This window comes from Blennius ocellaris (assembly GCF_963422515.1).
Source record: "Blennius ocellaris genome assembly, chromosome: 17".
NCBI lineage: Eukaryota > Metazoa > Chordata > Actinopteri > Blenniiformes > Blenniidae > Blennius > Blennius ocellaris.
In genome coordinates, this window is record NC_137666.1 from 2,371,772 (window position 1) to 2,394,273 (window position 22,502).

Consider the following 22,502-nt stretch of genomic DNA (forward strand, 5'->3'; position numbering starts at 1 on the left):
TTTCTGTTCAAAGTAACACTGTTTCAACTTTTTGTGTGTGTGTGTGCAAGTGTGCAAAAGGCAGAGAGGGTGAACGACACACTCCGGGACCCCTTTTTCTTTTCTTTTCTTTCTTTTTTTTTTTTAAACCTAAAGATTGCACATTGGGAGATTGTGCGTTTGTGCGAAACCAAACACGGCAAGCCAGAAACCAATACTGCTGACTCCGTGCCGTAACTACAACGTACGTCATCAGAGTATCGATCCGCAACAAGTCAACCTTGATTATTTGCCACAAGTGGTACTACAGTCAGGCCCCCCCCCCCCCGCCCCTCAACTCGAGGGCAAACACGGGGAGCAAGGCCGTGTCCTCGGCGAAGCAGTTTGTGGCTACCGATGGGCTCGCGGCCAATATTTACACAGCAAATACAATCGAGTTGAAAGCGTGCTAAAGACACAGGAGGCGAGGCCGCCGCTGCCGGTGAACGGTGGCTTGTCTTCTTTCGAAGCACGGGGAAACGTGAATGAAATGCTCGAGTGTAATTCGTGGAGGTGTGGGCACGTTTACAGTACTGACGTAGATCACCAACAGTTCGTGTGCAGACCGAACCTAAACGTCTCGCCGCATCGAGAAGCTCCTCGTCTTGTTTTTAGCCGTCGGTCGGCGTCGAGGACGTTGGATTTGCATCACTAATCTTTCCTGCAGTCACAGTTCTGTTGCTTACAATCAAAACAAAGGCAATCTCAGACGCTGGTGCTCAAGGACTTCACAGAATGAATAACTGAAATACCAAACGATAGAGAGCGATTGGCCCTTAACCCTGCTCATTTCCTTAAAGGTAAGAGATTGGCTCAGGTTTCAAAAAAAGGACAATCTGCACTGGAACGAACTCCGCTTGGTCCTCACTTGATGGTATTGTGCATTGGGAGACATAGAAACCCACGCAGCCCGGATTACAGCGACAATGTCCTTCATTTCAATAATAAATATATACTAAAATCACCAATATGGTGAAAATAAACAGATAAAAGTCAGTGAAATCCAACAACTTTCCACGTAGAATTTCTCACAAACAAAAATCACTCACAGTGAATAGATCTTTTCCTCCATATCACAAAACGTTTTCAAACTGTATAAAAAAAGAGATATAAATAGAGCGGATGTTAAATTCTCAGAAGCGTTCATATATTGCTTTGTTGTACATGTTTGGCGGGAGTTCACAGGAAACTCGACTCCTTTAAAAAAAAAAATCAGTCAAAGTCGATTCTTAACAGGAAATTTAGTTTTGAAATTTGATCAAGGCTTTGCAGTCTCATTTGTCGGACCCTCAAAGTGCAATGGGATAATCCCGATATCCTTCCAAAATGGTTCACATTACGTATACTTCCATGGCAGCCAAGTCATCAGCCGAGGTTCAGGTTGACGCATTGGCTTCACATTAAAAAAAACAAACAAACAAACGACGGAACCCTCAGGATTCTGTATTGTCTTCCTTTGCGTACTCCTCTACCAGCTTCTCATAGGAGTGGCTGTGTTCTGAATCGTCGCTGGTGAAAACGGACCCCTCGGACTCTGAACCCGGCTCCTCCTTGGAGTTGGTTTCAATGTTTTCATCACATGTGGTGATCGACAACTTTGCCTTGGAGTCGTCGTCGTCGTCGTCGTCGTCGCCTTCATCCAGCTCCTCCAAGTTATTGCTCAGAAAGTTTTCCTCGTCTATGAACGTGATGTTGGCATTCGGGAAAGTCAGAGGATGGTACTCCTTGGAGTCCCACGGTCTCCGGCCGCCGGCTCCGCGCTCCCCTACCCCCTCGCTCTCGAGGTCGATGTCTTTGTCGAGTTGGTTCTCGAACATCTGTCCCTGGTCCAGCTCCAGGTCGCCCTCGACTTGGTCCTCCGTTAGCAGTAAACCATTGTCCGTGCCCAGGAGGTAGTTCTTGGACTTTGAAAAGGCAACCGTGACGCGATCGCTGAAACTGTAGCGTCTCTTCTGGCGTGGCGAGCGGTCCAGGCTGAGGATGGTGTGGCCATTAAACACCGGAGCGTCGTTGCAACTCTTGGAGCGATTAATGTCCTTGGATTTACTGGCGGCTTTTCCGGCGGTTCCGTTGGCTCGACTGTGCTTCTTCGAGCCGATCTGCTTTATCAAGTCATTGTAGCCTTCCTGCTTCTTGGACAGGAAGCCGAAAATGTTGACGTCGTTGGGCGTGGGGGGCAAACGGAGGGACGCTCTTTGAGACTCTTTGTAGTGGCGGAGCTCATCCAGGGACAGCTTCCGCAGCTTTCGGCGTTTCTTCAGAGCTTTGTGGGCTTCGACCACCATTCGCACTTTCCAGTTGAAGAACAGAGAAAGCCAAGCCAGCCCCAAGTAGATCCACACCTCCACAAAGTAACGGTAAAGAGTTGGATACTCTTTATTTGGTTCCACCCCTGCGAAGACAAACGATGCAATAAGTAATCTGGGAGAAGGAAATTTCATTCATGGTTTTAAAAACAAGGAGGAAAAAAAAAAACCCAAACAAAACTCACCTGCCACTAAATCTCCAAAACCAATTGTAGTCAAGGTGACAAAGGAGAAGTACAAGCCTTCTATGTATGACCAACCCTCCTGAGACATAAACACAAAGGGTGGAAGGACTAAATGGACCAGCAAACCCCAGAGGAGGAAGATAGCTGTGCAGGTGAACTGAGCTTTTCTCTAGAAAGAAAAAAAAGAAAAAAAGAAAAAAGAAATCCGTTAGTTTAGTTGAACAAAAGGTGCAGACGTCTTTCTCAGAAATCGGGAACAGGGAGGGGGGGGGATATCGACTTACCAAGGAAAATCCTTTTTTTGTTAAATACTGGCCCAGGTGCTTGGCTCTGCCGCCGAAGAACTTGCCCAGCTCACTGATCCAGGTGAGGCATAAAGGCACTCCGAACAGCCCATAGAAGATGCAGAAAACCTGGCCTGATGGTGTTTTGGGGGAGATGTTTCCATATCCTGTTGAGATAAGGACGTAAAGTCACATGACTGAGCTTTGGTTGAGGTTTCATTACACGCAGCATGCAGATTTACAAGCACCTACCAATAGTGGTAATAACGGTAGCAGCGAAGATAACGGCGTTGGGCCAGTTCCAGTTGTTGAAAGTCTTACTGCCAGTTATCGTGACGCCTTGGCCCGCAGCATCCGACACCACCTGAGGACGAGGGAAATCAAAATTGCATCTTAAAGTCCGGATTTTGCAACAACCAGGAGTTTTGCGAATGCCATCGTTTAGAACAGCAGTAGCGAAAACAAACGCAGGAGAGCGTTCACAAGCGCGAGAGCCTCTTTTTCCCGCCACATCCTTCCTGCGAAACATCGATGCTATCTCCAGCCGTACTGATGAGCTGAAACGATGTCAGGCACCCTTGAGATACGATTCCAACCTGAGGGCACTATAGTTCCAGCTACTGCTTACTTTAGTAAAAGAAACAGGAAGGCTACGTTCCCAAACAAGTATTTCATAATCAAATTGTGATGTAACGTGTATTAGTTTTCTTTGCACTGGGATTCGAAGTTCCACTTCAAACACTTTGAATATATATAAAATGGAGAGGAGGCAAAAGACAACATGCTTAATCAATCATTTCGAACCACGTCTGTCCTGTAAACAGTCACGAAAATGTAATTCACCTTCCTGTGTGCCTTGGGACAATGCAGCAACCCCACACTCTTACTTTCAGCAGGCTGTGTCAGACGGAGGGGGGGGGGGGGGGGGGGGGTAAAGTGCAGGCGCTGGCAAAACTCGCATAAGCCCAAAAGTACTGGAAGATGCTTGGCTCTTTAATAATAATAGGTCTATGACAGTTGTGCCCTGTAATTACCAGAGCGAAGGATAGCCAGCCCTTTTGTCTTCTGAAATAACAGTTTCTCAGTTGGACTGTTGGGACTTTAGGAAGACATCAGTGAAGACCGAGTTTGTGTTCAATCCGTGACTAGAAATTAAAGAGGGAGAAACCTCGCCTGTTTACCGTTTGCTTACGCGGTACTGCGAGCCGTCTCGACGCCCCCGACCGTCGGTAATGACTGGTTTCACCCGGGGTGAACTACTTATTAGCCAAGTTCATGGGAAAATATTATTTTCAGCATTCTGATTAAAGAAACTTTTGACGTCATGCAGTACGCGATGGCCTGCTGAAACTTAAAAAAAAACGGGGGTGTCAACTTGCAGGAAGGTATCGAAGTCGTTGCATTGTTTTAGTGAAAGCAGCCAAATTATGACACAAAGACCCGAGCCGAGAGATTCCGCAGCTAAAAGAAAATGGGAGTCGCCAATTGGACGACCTGGTTTCTATAGATTTATAACATGTCATGGTATTACGTGGCTTAATGTTGAAAGTCTCGACTTATTCAGTTTATGTCAAAAGCTATTTAACCAAATATGAATATTTTTATAATGTAGTTTGTATGAGCCTCGATTTAAAGCTTATTACATCATATTACTGCTCAAATTTGAGCGCGTGAGACTCCCGAACTGAAATGAGTTTGACACCCCTATTCTAAAATATTCATATTGAAACAACACCAGAGGTTGATGTCCTCCGCCATCCCTGGTCACACGACTGTACAAACTCTCAGTAGGAACAGATTATGAAACCTAAACAGCATGAGAGGTCATCTGAGTGTTTGTATTCATGTCTCATGTTCTCCCGACATCGTGCAGGATTGTAATCGCTGCTGTGTGAGTCGCTCCGTTTATATTACTTGTTTTAATATGAGCATAATAACAACTGCCGCAATATCCATTGAGAGGCCAAACCAAAAAAAACAGCCTGTTCGGTCATCGCGTCACTGATTTATCATTAGACATTGTAGATGAAGTGTCTAAACTGTGTCTCGTTTGACCTTAAAATGTTCCTGCATTTCTTTAAAAAAAAAAAAAAAAAACAGTCAAAACACTACTTCGGCCTGCTGTGGGTGAGACGCCACAGCAGGCCGGGTCAAACTTTCTTCGGCAACTTCGTCTGCACGAATGGAAATTGATACGGTGTTTATAGTAGCCCAGCTGTGCTATCTTCGTATAATCAAAGCGCATATTTTGGACTTAAAACTGCCAAAAAAAAAATGACTGATTGGTGAATTCCTCTGATGTGACCAGTAAGAAGCCCCCCCCCCCCCCTAGTTTGAGGTGTTTGAGGTTTGTTTACTCTGTGAAAAACAGATGTTTCACGTTTGTGTGTCACGTCTGTCGCCCGCACCAGTTCAGCTCCTCGCAGTGTTCCAATCAACCTAATAAGGTTGCGTCGATCAATGTTTGCGGTCCACCTGGCTGATAAAAATCGTGGAATATGACACGTGCAAAAACTGCTGATTGCAGGGGAATGCAATGAGGGCACACTAAATCAGGAGAGCGACAAACCGTAGCCTGGAGTGTGTGTCAGTCAAACAGATGAGCTGATGCACTTTAAAGAGAGGGCGGCAACAAGTCGACGCAAATCTTTCGTGTCTTTCTTGAACGCGGGGCGGCCAAAGGAGTGACCGAGCAGGCACCGCAATGCAAAACATTCCCCCCGGGGGTTAACGGGTCAGCTGCTGGTCAACTCCCGGTGACCTCAGGTCACCAATGATGGTGAGAAACAAGGAGCAGAACGCGAAGCGCGACAAGAGTTTGAGCCAGAATTAGTGGTCGACAGTCCAAAGCCACAAACATGGGATGCCAAAAAAAAAAAGAAAATATTATAGCATCAAACGTTGAGTTTTACTTATTTGCTCAAGTCTAAAGCAAAGGTAGTTACTTAGTTTGTGAAGAAAAAAAAAAATCACACTGCAGCTTCTGCATCAAAACCAAGTAAAATGCTTTTTTTTTTTTTTTTTTTTATAAAAAAGTGAAAGCAGTTGTGGATAATTAATTGAGCAACCTTGATTTGTGTGAACTGCATGAAAGCAAGCTGATTAATCCCACATTAGAAACAAACGGGTAAATGTTCTCATCTAAAAAGTTAGTTCTGGTAAACGAAATACAAATAAAAGAAACCCAAACAATCTTGCTCATGCGGAATATACAAAAGACATTTATACTTCACATTAATGGAGAGATTTATCATCAAGTTCCCCCCATTTACAGCCAACCATTTGAGACGACGTAAACACAAACCACTCAGACAACAGATTAATATTACATTCTGAGACCATGATACATAGATTCTATCCAACTGGGAAAACTATTTTCATTTCAAATGTGTGTTTTTGATTCAACACTGACTTGCCTCACACATCTGGACATTAATCTTTGCCCCACTTCAAGCCGGGAGCTTCCTTCTCTTTTGTGGAAGTGAAAATATCGAGGACGATATAAACGGCAGGCAGCAGGTTCAGCTGTGTCTGCCGCTGCAACTTTCTGATAGCCGAGGGAGCAGTAAAAACAAAACCCACAGTCACAATCTAACTGTTATCAGAAAAGTTGGCAGCTTGAGAACAGCAAGTCGGCCCCCTCTTGTATTTTTCCACGTCCGGCTCCATGCATCTGCTCGCGGTGAAGGAACCGACGGGTTCCAAACAATTGAAGAGTTTGAGGTTCTTCAAAGTCATTTTGCATTTGACTTCTGGTGCAAGTTATCATTCAGAAACTCCCGTCGAGTAAGACGCAGCGCGGCCCTTTTCTGGGTTTGATCAATACATAAAAGGATCGAGCCGTAAAACGGCGAGCTTTAAAGCGAAAAGACTTCTACATCTGCTGAGCAGTTAACGGATTTGCGAGTGGCGGCTTTAAACTGGGCCGTTAATGTCGCATGCAACTAAGAGCAAACACTTTACTGTTCCTAATTCCCTCTTTTCCTTTCGAGTCGTTTACCACGGAAATAAATGAAACTCAGATGACGTCTCGCTCGGCGCAGGTTCACAACGTTTGAGCAGCTGCGAGTGCGAGTGTGAATGTTCACTTTGTACGACTTGTACGATACTGTGCATGAAGTCCTCTAGGCCACATCCACACGAGCCAAAACAATCTATTTTTCTGCCCGGGGTTCTCAAAAACAAATATCTAAAACGTTTCCGCCCACACGTCACTATGAATGAACACGGCTCAGGGGCATGTAGTACATATGCCAGGCCTTTAGGGGCACTGTGACTCACCAAACACACCCAAAATGCAGAAGAAGACAGAGCACATAGAATTGTAGACGTTTTCAGGCTTCTAAAACGCCGCCTCGTGTGGATGATTCGGCCAAAAACGGTGCGTTTAAGTGCAGCGGTTCTCGTGTGGACGGCCCCCCAAGTAGAGCCGTCAAATCGTTTGAAATCCAAGGCGAGCTTGCGTGAGTTCAAAAACAAGGGGAAGTGAGAGTGGGTCATTTCCAGTGACCCTCTTGGCTGTGCTCAAGGCACGTGATGAGGTTTTGTCGTCACCTCCCCCCCCCAAAAAAACAAAACAGTGTTTCTGCTGTTTCATCCTCACCACGAGCAAGGCTCTGTTCGGAGCATGTGACGGTGCCATGTGCTGAGGAGAGTCTGCAAACGTGATCTTCCAGCCATGTGTGGCGGTGACCGGCGGAGCGATTGGCCGCAGGCACGCAAAACAGTCGACCAGACCGCCGGGTCTCAAGTCAAAACCGAACGCCGTGCGTCTGAGGACTCAAAAGCAACTGGATCGTTTTCAGCAAGAGGAAAGTCTGAAAGTCTGGGAAGTTTGTTTTGAGCCTTTTAGCAGCGACGTGATTCATAATCTGTCAGAAACACTTTTTTTTTTTTAAGAATCGATTTCATTGCAGCAATTATTCAGATTGGCGAATTTTTGTAATTGGACACCAGCATGAACGAGAGGAAAGAAATCTTTGACAAACCGATCTGTTCAAATCATGCATTTATAGCCTCACGGAGCCCGAGGTCAGCCGACAAACGCTCATCGCTTTGGCCACATTTCAGACAAACGTTTGAATATTGTCAAGTTGAAAAAGCACAAAAGCGCCCTGTTAAAGATTTTGAAATCGAACAACACGCTTTTAACATCAAAGACCCACCCTGAGAAAAATTTATGTTTCTGCAGAGCAATAAAACTCAACAATACGGCCACATTCAGCAGATGTCAGGTTTAGTTTCTTTTGCTACTGCCTGACAGACGCTTCTCTTGTTTCGCTCCACGGCACTTCGCACTGCAACCAGGACACAGACAGTGTCGTCTTGTTATTTGCTGAAGAGATAATGTTCAAGCCAACCCCTCCACTGAAGTTCTTTCTCTTTTTTACGACGGCTTCTCAAGAGCCAACATTGATGGGCCATAAAATGCAATCTGTAAACTGTGACCACTTCAAGGGCCCTGCACTTAATAGTAAACTCATTGTTAATAAAACAGAGAAGACTAACTTTTTACAAGTGCGTCGCCCCTCTCTTGTTAGCTGGCTTGTATACAAATATAGATTTTTCCTTTTTTTTTTTTATTGTTTACAAGCTGAACAAAGTTTCCGTAATGGAAATCTAATAGAATCAGCGCTTTCATGGCACAAACGAGGGAGATAAAGGCGGCCCGAGGGTAAAATGCAGTGTTTTAATGGACGGGCTCTAACGGCTTTGCAGCAGGTGTTGTGGAGAGAAGCAGGGGGGGGCGCAAAAAAAAAAAAAGTACAAGTTGATCTTAACAGCGGCAAGTGTTGGAAAGGGTTAAGATGCCAAACATGCAACTGAATATGATCCTTGGCAAGAGCTTTAAAACCTGCACAGATGGCGTTGTGTTGTCTTTGTCCCCAAGAGAGAACGTATGAGCGCCGGGGAGTTTCAATTTCAGTTGAGTGGCCTCAAACAGCCCAAGTTAAAGTGAAAAAACAACCCAAATATATATATAAATCAATGATCTCCTCAGTTGCTTCACTGGTAAAACTTGCCAGAAGTTAAAACATTTCCAAAATATCTCAACCGTGTTATTCCACAACAACATTCATATTCAAATTTTGGCCGTTGCTGGGATCTGGCTGCTGCAGTATGCACCATGGATGAGGAGGTGGGGGGGGGGGCGTCCATGGGCATATCCCTTTTAGTTCCCCCACAAACACAAAAGGAAAGCAGAAGGAAGCAGGGAGAGGTGGGGGGGTCGGGGGATAATAAATCTCCCTAATACTGGGCCCAAAAAAGGGGGCACAGGTCCAGACATGTTTCTGGTCCTGCTTGCAAGTGAAAAATGTAAAAAAAAAAAAAAAAAGTAAAGCCAAGAGTCCCACTATTTTGCATGAAAGGTGTTTTGTTTCTGCATTTCAGACTCTCCAAATGCCTAAAGAGCACACCTCCTTTTCGTCCCACACTATCAATGGATTTCTTTTTTTTTTTTAGTTTTATCAAGGGTATAAAAGCCTCAAGGACGCGGAAACAACACAAGGTCACGGGGCAAACACCTGCGAACTCAGGAGTGTTAATGGAAAAACCCACAGAGGTCAGTGGCACCAGTCTTTTATTACAGGTTAAGGAGTTGCCACCATGGCAAAAAAAAAAAACGTGCACGTGGAACACCGTGTACTGCGCCTTGCAAATGCTGAGGTGACAGATTTAGGCCCTCCTTGCTCTCATACGATCACAATCACTCACCCAAGACAGACAAGACAACAGACAGACAGACAGACAGGCAGTGGCTCTGGTTTACAACCAAAGGCTATAAAATAATTAGCACTTTTAAACACCAGGTCAGTGGAACCCCACCTGAGAGATAATGAGAATTTAAACGTGCAATAAGAATAGAGCAGTGAGAGGAAGATGCTTGCCCAGAGAGAGAGAGAGCGAGTGCATTAGTGGGCCGGGCCAGCAAAATGATCAAAATAATGAAATACAACTCCAATAGTAACTAATTTTAATGAAATATATTTGCCGAAAAAGTGAAATTACGACATCAGGTTTTTGTTTTGTTTTGAACAATGGCTCCTGGTGCAGAATGCAGGAGAATCCATCAGTGGCTGGTATTTCTGCAGCCCGAAATACAATAAATGACTTGACCTGCTGCACAAATCTGCCTACAGACACCCTCAGTGTTTCTTTTTCAGCCTGATGTTGACAAAAGTCTGTCACTTCTCCAGATTTCTGCAGCCTTTCGCCAACCCAATCCCCAGTGCGGCTCTGAGGTTGCATCAGCTACTAAATACTGTGCGATTCCCAGCTAAAAACATCTGAAAACAACCGTTACCGATTGAACGTGAGAGTCAATGTTTTCTTTGTACTTCTTACACTTTGCATGGGCTTCCTGGGGCTTGACTTGGGTTTTTGGCCTGATGTTTGGCCACATGTTGAACACCCCTGATTCCACAGCAGCCAAGTGGCTGCAGATGGATCGAGGATGAGCCGCACGGATGAAGTATTGGAGTTGTGTCTCCTCGGGAGCCAGTGAAAGCTCACCAAGCAGCTGGGGATCATTAGGGACCTCGTGTGTCACCACCTCAGAAGTATTTATTACTGCATCAACAATCTCTGCATGCACAAGACCTTTAGACTTCAGTGAAGCATAAGTGCAAGCACGAGATTAACCGTTTGTCAGGAAAGTGGCCGTACGTGGAAACCCAGGGAGTTAATTAAAGAATGCGTCATGCAGGATTTTGAGAATTGGTTTGAAATTAAGAAAATGGAAAAATAAAGTCTGCTTCACATAGTTTTGCCCCCATGTGACACCATGTGTGATTATTTGCTCTGTTGCACATTAAAAACTAGTGGTTGGTGTTAAGATTCAGGAGAAAAGTGTAACTTTGCACAGATCTTCCAGAAGACAAAAGCATGATTTTTTTTTCTTTAAATACAATTATCAAATTGCATTGTCCATTTATCAAGTATATGAAGGATTGTCTTAAACCTTGATTCACTTGAAACCTGACAAGGAGATGTAACCAGTAAAGCAGGAGGAAGTTTTAGGAGGAGAAAAAAAAAAGTATATGGGAATGAGTCCATACCTCTAATATTCTGTCCAAATCATCTTTCGATAGACAGGGATAGTCCGCAAGTATTTTATCCTTCCGGGAACTGTACTGCTTTGCAGCATGTTTCCAATTGGGCTCCTCCAGGACTTGAAAAATCGCTGCCCCAATGGACAGGTAAAAAATAATGGCAGAAGTCAACAAGGGGCCTTTATCTACCATACTTATGTAAAGTGACTCAACTTAGAGAGCGCGGGACAGGAGGGGGTAAACAAAACAAAAAAAAACAAAAAAAAAAGAGGGAGAGAGAGAAAGAGAGGAGGGGGTAGATAACAACAATACGCGGAGTTATGCGGGGCTCATCCTCGGTAAAGTTCACGAAAGCGTTGCTCCTGCGTCCGCGCGAGGGCTGAGAAAGCAGAGGGGAGCGCGAGGCGGCTGGCAGCGTCGGGCGCTCGCGACATAACACCAGGTTCAAAGTACCGCTCGACCAAAAAAAAAAAATGAATTACAGGCGCGAGCTGTGAGCGTCTCTCTCTCTCTCTCTCGCTCTCTCTCTCGCGCTCCACCACCACGTGTGCGGCGGAATGAGCCGCGGCAGCTGAAGTACTAAGGAGCCGCGGGGCGGGAGAGGAGAAGAGAGGAGAAGAGAGGAAAGGAGAGGAGAGGAGAGGAGAGGAGGGCAGCCCAGACCCGCCCAGAAAAAGCTCGCCGACTCTTCTCTCTTTCCGCCTTCCTCTGTTTATCTTCGACCCGAGCTCCGCGAGGCAGGTGCACACGTGAAGAGACGTTTCCCAAACAAGCACAGACTTTGTTTAAAAAAGTTGATTTCTTATCAAATGCAACAAAGTTTTTTGGTTGTTTTTTTTCTCACTTCAGGGTATAAGACTAAACATGAATAGTTTTGTTATTGGAGGCTTCACATTCTCCCTCCAGTCATTCATTCATTCATTCATTTTGTAGCCCACTTTATTCAGTTCAGAGTCTTGGGCTGGAGCCAAACTGACATAACATTTTCAGTGAAAACAAGAAAACTTTCATCGCGTCTTGGCTGATTTGCACAATGGTGCTCCAAGCCACTGGAAACCACTGCACACAATGTGACAGAACGGGTTTTCTGGCGCAACAGTTGTGGATGGTGCCGAAAGAATGGAACGGAAATGAAGTGATTTATGTCATCTCTGGACGAGTGCAATATTTATACATCTCACCGTTTGTATGAACCCTCTGTTGTTTACATGCTTTTTTTTCACTTTTCGAAAATGGTTCAAGGTCATCGCCGTGGAAACGGGAGGATGGTACCATCTTGAAAAGGCTTCAACTCCATCTAAGTAGAAACGTAACTTTTCGACAACGCTGCTATGGCTTATGCGAAATGGAAATGATGCATTTTCACTTAAAACATTGCCACCTACTTGGACCTCAGGGTGAATGCAGGCAACATTCGGGCACCATTGATCCGATAACAAGTAAAACCCCAGCTGATATCGCCGATGCTAATAGTTTGTACACCCATCTAATGAAGTACAGGTCACACCCATCTAATTAAAAAAATGAATGACAGGTCACCAGGTCCAGATCCATCCCAGGGTAAACACAGAGAGAGAGACATCCACCACACCCACTCACACCTACGGAATTTTAGAGTTAACCACACATGCATGTGTTTGGACTGTGGGAGGAAACCAGAGTACTCGGCGCACACCACCACACACACACACACACACACACACACGGAAAGAACATGCAAATTCCACACAGAAAAGCTTAAAACCCTCTGCATTCTCACTGTGAGACGAAAAGCATTGACCTTTATGCCACTGTGCCACCTGGCAAGCAAGCTCATTGCTTGAGTTAATAAATTATTGTTTTGTTTTTTTTTACAATTAATGGCAGCATGAAGGTCATTTTGAGTCTGACTTTTATTAGCGGCAATAATCTCATAAATCCTTGTGAGGAATGTTCTCAGTCACAGTTTTCGATAGAAGTCTACGACACATCCGTGTTATACGGGTTTTATTTGTCTCTTGCCATCACGTTAATATCCTTACCGAACCATTACCAGGTATAAGCAGAGCTGGTGTTACTGATTACAATATGCCAATAGTAAGTCTGAAGCTGTCTAGACAGCAGCGTGTTCAAGTTGAAATGATAACGGCTTCTGCACAGTGTTTGTGTATATCGACAACAAAGGCAATAAAAAAGAATATTGACCTGTTGCAATCACCTGAGCACACCTCCTGCTCACACAACAATGGTATATTATTGTATTCTTTATTATTGAATCTCTTCACATACATATAAAAGGAAGTAGTTATACCAATGGGAAGGAAGTATGACCCAAACTAGAGTTTATCCAAAAACAGACATACATGGGATTGGAAGTCCTAATATTTTATAATTGATTGGCACATCAATAATAACAAACCTCATCATTAAAAAAAAAAAAAATGTTTGATTGATTTTAATTGTACGAAAAAAAGTTAATTGAATCGAAACTAAATCCACAACAACGGGTTGAACTGTCACAGTTTTTCATAATATTATTTATTATACAGACAAAACTGATAAAAATTAGATTTACATCCAAAATTAGCTCATTTAAAATGTTATCATTTATTTAAAAAAGTTACATAAAAAAAAAACCAAGCATACAATGGGGGACAGAGTCCTTATACCTTAATATATTATTGTCATTAAACAATGATATTTTCAATCAGTGGCCACAATCATCACAATCAACATTTTAAAAATGCCTAAAACCATAGTTTGTTGGAGGCACTCAATTTAAATGTGTACGGCTCACAAAAATTAACCAATTGTGATTTTTGAGATTTTGAAATAAAAAAAAAAAAAATCAATTTTGGTGTTGCATCAAAATCCACACGGTGTGTATGCAATGTTTGTTTACTTTTTTTTGAACAGGACAGTGTGTATATTTGCTTGGATGATCTAATCAGTTATAAATCCAATGAGATGGTATTATATAACCTGTTGCAATCATTTTCATGGCTACTCAACCCCTAAAGATGAGAAGCCTTTAATTACACTGAAAACACTAATTTGGACACCACAATGGCACATTTGATAAAAAAACAACAACTAATAAATAATTTTTGGCAAAATAGGATGTAGTGATATCTATGCATGTAAACTAATTAAAGTAATTTGTCTCGGCAGAATTTTACAATCAACATTAGAATTGGGTCAAATATGAGTGGACTTCATTGTGTAAAGGTTCCTGAAGGAGTCGACTGTGTCTGGGAACTGGTTCCCTTTTGAGAAACTCCCACTTCCCACTTCCCACTTCACCGTGTTCACATAAAAGAGAAAAAAAAAGACAAAGTGGCAGAAAGACAAACAGTTTCTTCGTCACACACGTGGGGAACAGTGAAACCCGGGAGTGCAAATGATTCTATGTCACCTTGTTCTCTTCTCTTTAACAGATTTAACAATAGTTGCTGTAAAGCTTCAAAACTGCAAGTCTGTTTCGTTAAAGTGCTGAAAGGGATTTTCCGCCTCCGAGTGCAACATTTCCATCCCACGTTGGGTGAGGTCACAGCCGTGTCGCTCAATATCCGACTCTCCTGGTGGGAAACCTCACATTTCGACTGTACTTACAACCTACAACAAAAACAATGCATATGAAGATGAGTATAAACGTAAATGTAAATGAATGGGCTCGGTATGAATATGAATTTACAGATCTGGAGCAGTGGTTAGTTTAGATTAATTGGTGAGAGTGTCACTATGTTTACTCCGTTTTTTTTTGTTGATTTTTAGAGATTTTAACCTTTTTTGGGGACTATTTTCACATATTAGCTGTTCTAATGATTTTTGAAGCAGTCTTTTGAGCTTTTTGAGTTTTAACCATTTCCCTCCATTTTAGCCATTTTAGTTGGGCCTTTTGTAAAAAAAAAAACTTTTTTAGCCAGTAGTTAAAATGACGTTGTGTCCATGAATGAAAACAAGATCAAATGTTTATTTAGGTATGACTTTATGAAAGAGTTGTTTGGGCACGATATGTTAAAATGACCCAAAATGTAACAAGGACCCAAACTGTTCTAAAATATATTGTAATAAAACTCAAAATGTAATAACTGGATGACAATGTAAGTGCTGAGCTCGAAATGAAATTTAAATGAAATGTCATAAAACCAATAGATAATAACTGTCCCTACCATAAACTGTATATAGATATACGTAAAAAAAAAAAGTAACCCAAGTTTTCTTTTCTCATTCTTTCTGTATTGTTCAAATTGAAGCAGGTCAATATCAAACCATAAATACTTGACTCACTTTTATGTAAAAATTATTATTATAATAACAGGGGGAACACAGTTTTTGCTTGCCTCATGCTGTAATATTGAAAAGTTTAGGATCAGCCTCTTGTTACATTACTGACCAGTGATTACATTTGTGGTTTTATCACATTCTATTTTATAATAACGGTCATTGTTACATTTTGGGTTGAGGTTACATGTCGGGCTGTAAGGAGGTTCAGGGAGTCACTGCAGGGGGGGGGGGCAGAGGTTTGCAGACGTAGAAGATGGATGATGACCTTGAATGGAAAGGTCGTCCAGGGTTGTTAGTGCCTTACGCCGCCATATACTGGTTTCAGTGTTGCGGACGCCTGCGTTCCTTTCCCAGTGCACGCCTGGATGTCGTCATCAGCTCCTCCCTTCTTTGGTCATGATACTCCCGAGGTACGGGAACTCACCCACCTCCACCTGCTCCGATACGATCAACACGCGATATCGTACTGATAAGCATCAGCTTTACACCCTGATACTCGAAAGCCGACATCCAAGTATGAAGGACAGAAATGAGTTGGCGACAGAGGACGGAGTATCATTTTTCGCATGAAATTTGTACGATCATGTCAATAATGACCAGTTTCCAAAATCAAACTTTAGACACAAACTATGTGTGTATTTGTAGGAAATTCATCGGGAAAGCAGAGTCATGCAGAGTCCGACGGTTTTCGTTGAACTCCATGTTGGCTGCAAAATCCACAACAGTCTGATTCATCCTGTTGTTGTTTGGTGAGATACGACATCGCGTGGCGCACATGCATCCGAAAGATGACGCGTCCCAACGTGCGCACGCGAGCCGCTCAAATGTTTACTTGAATGATGCCGTCGTGACACGGCGAGGTGCAAAGACCAATCATGTATTGATCAGCCATTTAAGTGAAAACACACGCTCAGTCAGAGATAGCACGGTTTACCACGGGTTAAGTGCAGTGTGTGTGTGTCGGTTGCAAGTGAATGGAAATGTCATATTGACTTACTCTATAAAAACAGTGCCGTGAAAGGGCCTTGGTGTTTTTTTCTTTCATGTGTGAGTTGAGGATTTGGCATGCAAGACGCTGACATGTTGCATCATTAGTCATGTGCTACTTTCACTGCATTTTTTTTCTCTTCCTTCTGCTGTTTGGTTTTCTGCTCCAGTGAGTTGAAGTATAAATGTGACTTTGAGGCTCTTACTTACACACACTTTCTTTTTGTTTTGTTTTTTTTAGACGCCTTTGTTTCTACTAGCGAGCGCTCAGCGTTGCCAACAGGATTGCATTTAAATCATTGGCTTATGTTTGCACTTGAGACTAAGAGAATAAGGCCACGCTCACATTCACAGGGATGATTGACACTAATGGAGCTAAAACCGACTGCAGGCAGATTCTTTCACGTAAGACTGACATGAAATGTGTTGAAGCCTAATGGAGAGCCGCGCTGGTCTTTTTTTCTCACGCAGCATATTCGCCGCGTCAAAGAACACCTCTGACATTGCCACAGTCAGAAGTAGCCTGCATCGCGACGCCAGCAGAGTACGACAGATTGTACACAAGTGTGTTCGTCATGCAAATATTTAGATGAGTCACAAAAAAAAAGTAACGTGCGTTTGTGAGAAGTCATGTGTGCAGGCTCGTCCAGCTGTCCCCGGCGCCTCCTGAACGATTTCACAAAGTACAGGTCAAACCCCCCCCAGCTTCACGAAGAATCATCCTGAGGACAAGATTCGACGATCTTCTAATGTTCACAAAAGCTCAAACCTTAATGAATACTGAGAAGAAGAAGAAAAGGACAAAGAGGAAGAAAATATGTTTAGCTTTCACATTTTGGAGACACTTTTTTGCTGAGTTCCATGTGAGCAATAGCTCAACAACAACCGACAATATGTACGAGTTCGGCAATTTCACAATTTTTGCACCGGGTGGCAGTAGGGAGTCACTTTCCCCGAAGGTTTCTGCCGTTGCCAAAAAACATCGGGACTTGTCAAAATTTCTACTTGTGTCAGAATCTGCTGCTGCGGCTTTTTCTCTTCTTGTATTGAAGTGTAAACGTGTGGTAGTGACTTACTGCACTGCCTAGTGGAAGGAAGAGGTATTACAAGATCGATCAGGCTCTTAGCTCGCTGTTTAATTCGTGAACTTTCTTGACTTTATAATAGATATAGTTTTCAGACTGGGAGAAGGATGACTTGAGGTTAAAAAATAATAATAATAATGACACGCAAAGCGAAAATCAGGTGAGGCGGAAGCGAAAGCGATGAAGGAAACGAAGCAGCTGAAATATGCACATCTGCTTGTGGATCAGGACTGACAGGATGCGGATGGGCAGATCTTCCTCTTGATTTGCATAACCTGTATGCGAACAACCTTAAAGAAAAAAAAGAAAAACAAGTGACCTGTTTACAGAGAGCCTTTTGTTGCCATATTTCACAGCTTGTGGAAGTATCCAGGAAATAGTCGGAGAAAAACAAACAAAAAGTAAACCCATAAAAAAAAGCACGAGTACTGGTGAGGCCTGGCAGCTGTTTCCACATGTTTCACTCTGTGTTGCTTCCTCAGTAAAGCTGTTCGCTCCAGCTACACATTTTATTTTGTTAATTTTTTTTTGAGCAACCAAGTACTCATCCATTCCTCTGGCTTAGAATTTGACATGCGTTTGTGACCGCGGATCGAGTGCAAACATCTGCAGTGCTTATGTAAAGCTATGTTAAAGGTATGTCTTCCTGAAAAGCAGCTGAGTGAGTTTGACGCTTGGTTTCTGTCAGTGACACAGATCGGCGATTGACAGCGACAAGACTTCAGCGTACAGTACGTAACGTCTGTCTTTGTAGGACTATAAGCATCCTCAGTCTCGAATGTCTGGAACATTGACAATGTGAAGAAACATTGGGACTTTGAGTCAATAAGTGACTTTAAATCAATTTCACCAAACAGTTTTTTCCAATCAACCCAGATATCAAGGTCCCCCGTTGGCTGTGTGTACGTGGACGAACCAACGTCAGCGCTACCGCACGACACCATGAAGAAGTGGCGAACGCCATCGCGGTGGTCCCGTTGTAAAGCCCCGTGGGACACGAGGGGGGGGACTTCCGCACATTTGGGCAATCCAGATAAGACAACCGGAAGAGCTCCATCAGATAACGCCACATCAACTGTGGATGCACTAACGCATGTTTCATTTGGTCACCGAAGGTCCGAGATGAGGAGGTGGTTTGGATTGAGACCTCGGAAGCCCTCGAGCGCCAGCTGGACGAGATACTACTTCCGTAGCTCTATCTCTTTTCTCTTTGCGCTGTCGTTATGATGCAGTAAAAAAAACAAAAAACGATGGAAATCATGTTGTAGAAACAAAGTGGAGGTTGGTTTTAAAATGGTTTAAAACACTGGATTGACCAATGGTGGCACATAGTGGTGCAACTTCACCTAAACGACATAATCCTATTACCATTTCACCATTGGAGCTTTAAATTATGCTTAATTTAATAAATCTTACCTTCAAATTGGATTTGTGTATAGTATTTGATTGATGAGGGGACGCTGTCTAAGTAAAAACAGAATAATATGCAGGTCATGTAAACACCTATTAAAATGTTCTCGGGATAACATTTTAGGTTTTAGAAAGATTTGTAGAATTCATAGATCTAGATTGTCATTGGCACTTTATCACTGTTTTAAATGTGTGGTTTTATACTTCTATTGTTCTTTTTTTTAGACACTTTTTAAAGCCTAAGTTGAGCCTTTTGCAGTAGCGTTTCATTCTTGTATGTGTCTATGGCGTGTATGAATGAATGACAATAAAGCTACAGTATATGTATTATCTATTAGAAATATTTAAACTTCATGTCGGAAAACAATCAAGAATACCAAGAAATAGGACAACAAATGGTAGTAACTAAAGCAACACTTTCAGTTATAATGTAGCTTCGAATCAGAATATATTCCTCAAGGATTTTCTTTTTTTTTTTTTTTTTTTTTTTTCCAGGTGGTTCAACAGTTCAACATGTTCTGCACAAATTACAACAAGGTCCAGTAAAGGAAAATAATCCAAACCACTGAACTGACCCTCCCGCAACTGAAACGCCACATTACAATTATAAAATATAAAATAACCATGTGTCAAGCAAGAATAGCAGGAGGAAAAAAAAAAATCACTTTCAAAACCACAAGAAGCAGTGATGCAATACTGCGGCCGACATGTTCTAACTTTTTCCAAAATATGTTCTGTCATCAACCGCAAACGAGACATTTTTAAGCAAAAAAAACAAAACCCCCAGTGTGATTGCCAAGTTTCCACATTTGATACATCGGTTTTTTTTCGTCCCAGTTTCTGCAAAAAAGGTTTGGCCCTCATTGCATTTTGTATTTAAATCGCTACCTTTTACAGAAATATGTGTCAGTAAAGTTAAGAAAAAAATAATTAAGAAGCCACTCAGCTTCCTCTCACACACTGACGTGTCGACTTTGAGGACGCTCTTCCTGTTTGCTAAGTCTATGCCAACACTTAGTAGAATTTATTTTTAGCTGGAGGATCCGCACAGTGATTTTACCATGTGAAATGACTGAAGAACAGCTTCCTAGTCCCATTGTTTCAAGTTTTCCCCCTGCGCGTCTTGGTGGGAAGGAAACCTGCACAATCAGGCCCCCGTAATTTTCCTGGAAGTCGTTGCTGCGCGTTTCTTTATCTTCAGTTTCCAAATCCCCAAATCAGAGGACTGGCAGAATCAAATAGTAGCTCACTAAATTGTTTATGTATACGGTCATCACAAGGTTAGTGGGTTGTTATGAGAAATTAGGCCATGACTCAAATTCTAATTCGAAAATTGTTCATGAGATAACGAGCAAAAATCAGCAGATTGCATGTCAGTGGTTGGAATATAAGAACAATGACGCGTACACCAGTGGGTGAATGTTTTTGGGGACGTCTGTGAAATGCACCATATAAGTAAAGCCCACTCCAATACACGGCATGCTACAATCCAAAAATGCACTAATTTTGCATAACCTCAGCATTAATAAAAAAACAAAACAAAGAGAGCTATAAAACAAAGAGTTCCTGTCGCCCTAAAAATGAGGACGTACTTAAACAAATGATAAAGATGGGCAGAAAGTGTTGAGTAAGAGAGCCTCCAGGCAAGGTGCTGAGGTTTCCGTGATTTATTTCACAGAACCAGTTTGTTCACGCTGCAGATCCCAACAGTAGAGGCCCCTACAATTAAAAATAGAATATAAATATATTTATTTATTTATTTATTAACGCGTCAGTGTGGACAACAGATCAAGCTGGAAGCACGGACACGCCTTGCCAGAAAAAAAGATCAACTCTGGTAATCCCGGGAAGGAAAAGTGCTTTGTAATGGTTTGCTGTGCAATCAAACAGAAGTAAGTTGCTGTGAGGCCACAGGAAGGAAGGAAGAAAGAAACTCATGACACGCAGTGTAGCACTTCGTCTTGTCTTGGGTTTGTCCGGCTAATTGGAATATTGTGCAGAAGGTGGAGGATGTCCCGGGCGATTAGAAGGAAGTTCACTTCATGCAAGTCGTCTGAGTATTTTCTGTTTCGTCTGTCCCTGAGTTGTTTTTTTTTTTTTACACCAGCTTGGAAAATAGCGGCATCTACCACAGACTCATAAAAGATCTGCAGCGTAGTGCCACATATGCGCACTTTGTGTGACACGCCACAAGAAAAAAAATAAACATAAAGTGTCTCTGCTGACACGTTCCATTAGATCGGATTCATTGCTGTCTGCCATCGATTGTAAATGTCTGTAAAACGACTGGAGGCACAAAAAACCCTCTATAATAAAAAGTTAACTTGTGTTTTGATCGTGGATGGAAGTGATTTGTTGAATGGAAAAAAAAAAAAACAACCTCGCATTTGTATTTTTAAAAGGTTTAAAATTGTGACATAAAAGCACCAAAAATTGCATCTCGGGGAATAAATTCAGGCCGCAGCAAAAAAGCAGCCATTTTACAACATGGCTAACAGTTTTGTTTGTTTGTATTTTTAACTAATTTATTTGATATTTAGCCACAGGATGTCACTCAGTGGGCTGATTTGAATGACATTAAGATTAAAACTCAATTTTGCCACATTCTTCAGTAATCACTCATTGCAATGTTGCAAAAACTGCAGTTTACTTGTAATAAAATTGTTTATGATAAAAAAAAAAGTTATACTTAATTAATCTAATCGCCTTATGGAAAATGTCTTTACTGGATTGGTCCATCACTGCTGTACAACTATATCCTATACGGTCTTTGTCATTGTGTTTTGCAGTGCGAACGTGAAACTGAATATCTGTTATCGGCTTTAAATGCCTGCGGTTGCAGCTCCACCTGCCTCCTACAACTGTCGCGTCAGCTGGTCTAGAACTCCGGGAAATCCCAAGCCTGCTTCCTTGTGTGCAAGTCAGCAACATTCTGAACTGTTAAGTCACGCATATGTAAGATAAATCAATTTATATAATATATTTGATGTTTTTGATGCAATGGTTATTTAATCCGATACGCACACGTCAAAAAGACCCATAAAAATACTTTTGAGAATCAAGTTCAGACACAATTCATACAGTTGACTGTGAAGAAAGTTCCCTGAAGATATATTCGCCTCTACTATAGGAACACGTATTTCAAGTCATATTATTATGTCATGATCAGTCAGAATACTGACAAGGATCTCACACTAAGGCGGTTCTGTTGCAGAGAAAAAATAAAACAGTAACAAGTTGGATCTTTTCTGTTGTTGTGATGTAATGACTTCCTCATATTATAAAGCGAGGGTCAATATCATAATAATCAAGCAAAGACTAACACTAATTATGTTTTTGACAAACAAAAATCTATCTGTAACATATTAGTGTTGGTTTTCTTGTATTTAAAAAAAAAAATCTTTATAGATCATTGCACTTTCATTTTTCCTGCCTTATTACGTTTTCAGATTTTCTTTACAGTCCATTTTGATGATGTTTTATATGATTCAAGAGCACAGTTTGTCTATTCTTTTCATACATTTGGGGGATAGCTTTCTTTTTTTTCAAATCACCAAATCTTTAGTTCCTGCTGAGTGGAGGAAATCAAGTCTGGTCAGAATCAGGTCAAACTAAATGAAAGTATGATGTAGATGTGGTGCTACTCTAACGTATGTAAGTGACGAGTCTCGTCAAGAAATAATTAGATTCCAGAAAAAGATATCATTCCCTTGAAAAAGTTCATCTGGCTGGGAAACGTTTTTTTTTTTTCTTTTTTCTCCAGAGCTGCTGACTGAATGCCACAGGTTGTTTATGTTGCTCCGCTCTCCTCGCGTACCGACTCGCCGGCGTTATAGCGAGCGTGTAAGCCGGAGAGGAAATGCAGAGGGATGAGCTAAAAGCATGCCATTGGCTAGGGGGGGTGGGG

At 42.3% G+C, this 22,502-nt stretch overlaps 1 protein-coding gene across 1 annotated transcript; it reads right to left on the bottom strand.

Annotated features, from left to right (window-relative positions):
* Positions 1-1,248: 1,248 nt before the first annotated feature.
* LOC308142745 (potassium channel subfamily K member 5-like) lies at positions 1,249-11,039 on the bottom strand (the record flags this gene model as incomplete). Its single annotated transcript, XM_080513297.1, has 5 exons — positions 1,249-2,410; positions 2,510-2,678; positions 2,794-2,960; positions 3,046-3,157; positions 10,854-11,039. 5 exons carry the CDS (start codon positions 11,037-11,039, stop codon positions 1,452-1,454), a joined length of 1,593 nt encoding a protein of 530 aa, XP_080369423.1. The 3' UTR covers positions 1,249-1,451.
* Positions 11,040-22,502: the final 11,463 nt, after the last annotated feature.